General features: G+C 39.4%; 2 protein-coding genes across 2 annotated transcripts; one reads left to right on the forward strand and one right to left on the reverse strand.

Moving 5' to 3' along the window:
* The first annotated feature begins 247 nt into the window (after window positions 1–247).
* Window positions 248–2,721, forward strand: LOC18052647 (expansin-B3). Its single transcript, XM_006447283.2, has 4 exons — window positions 248–597; window positions 915–1,221; window positions 1,328–1,457; window positions 2,098–2,721. The coding sequence occupies exons 1-4, from the start codon at window positions 426–428 to the stop codon at window positions 2,293–2,295; spliced, it is 807 nt and encodes a 268-aa protein (XP_006447346.1). The 5' UTR covers window positions 248–425; the 3' UTR covers window positions 2,296–2,721.
* Window positions 2,722–3,926: 1,205 nt separating this feature from the next.
* On the reverse strand, window positions 3,927–5,937 carry LOC18052648 (clathrin light chain 2). The gene is given in 4 exon segments (XM_024192078.1): window positions 3,927–4,497; window positions 4,499–4,623; window positions 4,713–4,866; window positions 5,533–5,937. Coding segments are annotated over 4 exon segments (1,035 nt in total). The 5' UTR covers window positions 5,847–5,937; the 3' UTR covers window positions 3,927–4,055.
* Between the last annotated feature and the right edge of the window lie 205 nt (window positions 5,938–6,142).

Below are 6,142 nucleotides of genomic sequence, written 5' to 3' on the forward strand. Positions count from 1 at the left end.
CGATCTTAACGGTCCCTTTCCGAAATGCCCGAACTACCCCTACATCCCTTAATTTCTCTCGCCAGTTTGATACCAATACTAAAACGTACGACCACGCGGATTTAACGCCTTAACCGTCGGTGGGCCACAACCACAATGGCATACTCCGTAAGAAAGGACAAACCCGAAGCCTGACATAGTCACCCCGCACCCCAAAACAAAAAAAAGAAAAGGAAAGGAAAGAAAGCACTACCACGAAACGTTTTTTTTTCTTGTCGCGGCCGTTGTTGCTATTTATGGAACCTGACATGGAGCCTTCACACTATTGCTTCTGTCTTCACTAATAAATGCAAAGAAGCTGTCGGCAAAGCTTTCTCTTGCTTTCTTCGTTGTTTTTCCCCGGGGAAGTGAGGCCGGCTGTTTAATTTTACAGTCAGACATACACAATGCAGTGCCAGCCGGAGTACAGCGTCAGCCAAGTCTTGACCTTTTGTCTTCTGTTGGCGTTCAAGTGTTCAGTTGTTGCTCCAACGCAGCTAAATCACCAACTGTCGGAACCACATTGGCTTCCAGCTACCGCCACTTGGTACGGCAGCCCCGACGGCGACGGCAGCGACGGTAGGGCCCACACTACGTACCCTTTTGTTCATTACTAGTAACTCTAGGCTCTAACTACTATTCTTGAGTCAAGATCTGTTTTAAGCTATAGCTAATTTAAGTTCAGTTGTGGGCGCGAACGGGGTCATAATATATGACACCAATTTTGAGGGACGCATAACATATTCATTATCAATTTGAGGGATCAAAAAATAAAAATTTACATAAATTCCGTTTTAGTTGTTTGCTGATTTGTGATTTGACACAGAACCCGACTGTGTCAACTCAGTTAATTGACAAGCATTTTGTGTAATTTGGGTAGTTATCATAATGTGCAGGAGGGGCTTGTGGGTACGGTTCATTAGTGGACGTGAAGCCACTTAGGGCGCGAGTGGGTGCAGTGAGCCCGGTGCTGTTCAAGAACGGAGGGGGATGTGGAGCATGCTACAAAGTTAGGTGCCTTGACAAGAGCATTTGCTCAAGGCGGGCCGTCACAATCATTGTAACGGACGAGTGCCCCGGTGGCTACTGCTCCAACGGTCGCACCCACTTTGACCTCAGTGGTGCAGCCTTTGGTCGCATGGCCATTGCTGGTGAGAGTGGCCAGCTCCGTAACCGAGGCGAGCTCCCAGTCATCTATAGACGGTATTCTCTTTGACTTTAAATGCCTCTCCTCTCTTTTGTCACCTTAGGCTCGTTTATTTGTTCGTTAATTTTTATAATTATTAAATTTTTTTGGCTAATCTTTTAGGGCCCCATGTAAATATCCTGGGAAGAATATTGCGTTCCATGTGAATGAAGGTTCAACAGATTATTGGCTTTCCCTTTTGGTGGAATTTGAAGATGGAGATGGTGATGTTGGCTCAATGCACATAAGGGAGGTAAATTTTGTTTATCTTTTAAATTTTTACTTTTTGGGCTAAAGAAAAGCATTTTCCCCCATGTCGTTTAAGACAGTAAAGTGTAAAGACGTATATGCTTGCCACTTTCTCATTTCCCAAGAAGGAACTGTATAAAAAGGACAGCAAACTCCACTAGTGGTATGTTGCTGTGACAGGGCGTAAGTTAAGATTTAAAAAAAATGCTTAGAAAACTTTCAGCAACGTTAAATATGCAGCAAATGAAATTAAGTTGGTAGCGCATCCAAAAATTAAAAAAAAAAAAGTATGGTCGAATTTTTTTTGGTAGATTAAATATTTAAACCCATTAATTAAGAAGACAGCTCCTAACATTGCGGACATCACTCTTCTTAATCATGTGCCACTGACCAACAATTTGAAGAAGACATTGCCCCTGCATATTCTTCACAAAAGAATTATTGTTTAATGGTAATATTTTTTATGGTTACGCTGCTTGTAATGGTGCCAATGTGCAATGTGCCCAAAAGCACTTTTGCTCTGTCTATGCTTCTGTTCAATTGCATGGTAAAATTAGTTAAAGAGTGCTTTTATATAACTAGATGTGCTTTCTTTTTCTTTAAAAGGAACACTTACGCTAATTTTTATATATATTGTTTGGCAGGCAAGTTCAAGTGAGTGGCTGCAGATGAATCATGTATGGGGTGCAAATTGGTGTATTATTGGGGGACCGTTAAAAGGACCATTCTCAGTGAAACTAACAACATTATCAACAGGAAGAACCCTCTCGGCCAGGGCTGTCATTCCAAGCAATTGGTCACCAAAAGCAACTTACACTTCTCGCCTCAACTTCTCTCCCTAAAATAATATCTTGGTGGTGAAGAAGCACAAACAACTTTTCTTGATAGCACTGAAAATAATTTATGTCAAAAAGACGTAAGCTTTGCAGCACAGTTTTTGACTGTTGGGTTTTTCCATAATTTCATTTTAAAAGAAAAGTAGAAATTGGACAGCATGGTAGCATCCAATGCTCTTTCTTTTTCATAATTTGCCCCCTTTTAGTGTGTGATCTTTGCGTAGATGTAGCCATCTCCTAAGGAGAGAGAGCTATAAAATTAGTGTTACGTTGCTTTTCTGTTGGATGTATGTTTGTGGGTCCGGTGATTTTTAATGAATTTGGACCACTGAATCTTGAATGAGCTTGTGTTATGTTTGGAGACAAGAAGCTGAGTTTCTCTTTGTGGAGCCTTGTGAACTTTAATTCTTTCTTCAGTTGAAGCATTATTATAGCCCACTATTATTTGTCTTCTGTTGGTATAGTCAAACAATTATGATCAATTTACTTGTGATATGTTGGAGTAGGAACATTTTGGCCTTTTTTACCTTCTCTTATGTTTAAATGTCCCTTGAAACAAGCATTAATGTTACTGCACTTCTCCTAAACAAAATGGGGTGCAAATCCCACTACAAATGAACAATTGTCAAGAAAGATACCTCTGAAAACTCTATGCCCAATATAGCTAAAAAATTATAAGAGATTTATTTATTTTGAAAAAATTCTACAAGGAATCCTTTTGAGCTATTGATGCAAAAAACTCATTACAATAGTTATGACTATTGTTGTTAGGCCTCCATGACTGGTGGAATTTTGCCTCTTCCCTGAGCTTATCTTGTGGATAACATAACATTATCTTTACAACTATTTCTCACATGTGAAGTGATACCAAATCGGCAAGCACCCACAAATACCAAGCAGCAAAACTGGTGCGGTGAGTAATGGGTGGTGACAAGAAAATTGTGACCACCACACGTGGTAGGAATCCCCGTTGAATCCTCGCTGATTGGGACTGAACTTCACATTTCTTGTGCCCACTCTCAATCTATTTTGGATATAATGTGATTCCTTCACTATCCGAATACTCTCTCTGTGATTTGAAGTGATACCAAATCTGTAATGCACTTTGTCTACAGAATTTTGCCAAAGCAAGCAACTAGAGTAGAATCAAAGTGAGTTTCACGTGAACAGATATAAACTCTTACACACGATTTGATTAATCAATCTTTTGATTCCCCAGTACATTTAATTTTGTGATTCTCTAAAATGTTTATCTTACTTCTCTTTAACTTTTGTCTTTCCATTACATTTTAGCGGAGGATCATTAACAAACTAGAATGCAGCCATGAGCTAGAATTTCAATATCCAGAACTGTGAGTTCCATTCTTATAAGAATTTTTAACCACTCTCTGCCCACATGGAATCTTGGTGCATTCTTTACGCGCAATTAGATCAATTGCCCATGACATTTACTCATTTTCAAGTAAATGACACATTTTTTTCCCTTAGAAATACAAAGTTAACTATGAAGGATTCAAAGAAACCAAATTTTCTTTCGCATTTTTCTTGACCTTGATCAAACTGATCACAGCTCAAAAAAGGATGTGCGTACAGAACAAATTATGCATAATATGCAAACTTCTACAAAATTTAGCCGCATAAACATCAAAACTAGTGGAAAGAATTAAATAGATTTTCCCATGTTGCAGATCCCAAAGCATCTGCAGATAGCTGCACTTATTAACGTTAGAAAAGCATTCATTCAAATAATGAAATATTGAGTGTCATCATGCAGTGGCTGGTGGATCTGGTTTGGCATCTCCCCCACCCTCAGACGCTGCAGGAGTCTCCACCTTGGGTGGGTTTGGAACATGAGTGTTTTCTGCTGCAGCTGCACCTTTAGCAGGTGCTGGGGGAGTGTTTTCTGCTGCAGCTGTATCTTTAGCAGGCGTTGATGGTGAGCGTTCTGTGGCAGCTGCATCTTTAGCAGCTGTAGTAGGAGTATTACCCGCTGCAGATGGTGTACTAGTTTTCCTATTCTTCTCATCTTTCTCTTCTTTTGCATCCTTTCCATCCTTTGCATCCTTGCCACGTTTGGCAGGTGGGGGTGGAGGAGGCATCATGTGAGATGGTGGATTATTTTTGAGCTTCATATACATTTGCCTCATTCTAGAAAGATCAGTTGGTTTCCCAGGTTTCGGACCCTGAATGACCACGATTGAGGGCTCTATCATGATCTTTCCACCCTTTCTTCTTCTCGATATTAGCAACCTCACGAGGAATGAGCTCCGCTATAGCTTTCCAGTAATGTTTGTCAACTTCTTTGTGGAACTTTTCTTTGTTGGCCATGTAAAGCTACACAAAAACACAAAAGCAACAATGCCTCAAAAGGGTGGGTGAGACTTGAACATAGAGCATGGAAAAACATTTATTAAACATTCTACCTTCTCTCTTTCTCTGTTTTGTGCCTTGTTAGTTTCAACATTGAGCTTTCTTTTCTCATAAAAAGCACGTTTGTATTCTTCAGCTTCGTCGATGATCTGATTCCGCATCTCCTTCTCTCTTTTCTCCTTTTCCTCAAGATGCACTGCATTTTGACTGCAACATTGGAAATTGAAGGTTTCTCAAAAGTAAAAAAAGGCTAAACTGTTACACCGAGAAGAAAAGTGAATTTTTGAAGCCGTTTTTCAAAATTAAGCACATAAGTTACACAAATTGTTAACTTTCATTCCTTAATTGGATATTAATAATGTACCAGATCAATGTAGCCTAACAAACCATCTAAACTGAATAAGTTTCTGAAAGATATATGAAGACACACCAACAAAATGAGAAAACCTCTACTTAGCTTCCAACCAAATGAGATCCAAAAGTTCATTTATGCACAACATTGATCATCCAGTCCTTATTGAGGGAAAAAGATTCATTCTCTATTTCCACTCAGAATCGATGTCCAAACTCCGAAAACAATCAGGCTGGTCCAGTATCATTTTCCACTGTAATTATTAAAATATATAGAATGGAAATCACGCTCCTTACAGTAATTAATTATGAGTTAATAATTAACAGTACTAACTATTAAATACATGTCAAATGCTACATTAGGATACAATTTTTCTATCCAACTCTTTATGCGGAGTTAATTACTAAATAGTACGTGGTAGTGAATGATTAGTGACGCATCCATATTTGTATTGATCGTTTTTCTCTCTCCAAAACTGATTAGTGAGACGTGAAAAGAAACGAAGAAAGAAACAAACAAACCGGCGCCATTCTCGGAAAGCGAAATCTTCTTCCGGCATCATCTCAGAGGGGGGAGGCAAAATAGGGTCATTGGAAACGAAGATATTGTCATGACCAGCGTCATTGTAACTGTCATGTACACCATTATCGACATCGGGGTCAAACGGGGAGGCGAAGTCAGAGGAAAGCGGGGGAGAAGGAGAAGAAGGGAATGGAGAGTCGTAGGTTTGAGGAGAAGGGAGAATGTCATCAACTGTGTCGTTGTTGTTGAAGTCCATGGGAGTGTGGATTTGGTGGTCTTGTCCTTCGTTGCTCAGCGTGTCGAATGAATCCATGTTTTTTTTTTTTTTTGTCTGAGTTCGTGCGTTTCCTCTGTTTTTGTTTGTAATCTGTTATTTAAGAATTGAGAAAAGAAAGAAAGATCGTTTTGTTCGGATCGAGGATAAATTAAAGCTGGATAAAAAATGTCACTTGTATTTATCCCCGATCAAGCAACACAAATTTTAGTAAATAGACTAAACAATCAACGACTACAGTGCAATTGTGGTACTGTGTCATAAATACATTTAGTCATTGGATGCACTTAAATTAGTAGGGTCTATTGGCATCTAACGACTAAATGCAACTGCGC

This window comes from Citrus clementina, unplaced genomic scaffold, assembly GCF_000493195.1.
Source record: "Citrus clementina cultivar Clemenules unplaced genomic scaffold, Citrus_clementina_v1.0 scaffold_2, whole genome shotgun sequence".
In the NCBI taxonomy this organism is placed as follows: Eukaryota; Viridiplantae; Streptophyta; class Magnoliopsida; order Sapindales; family Rutaceae; genus Citrus; species Citrus x clementina.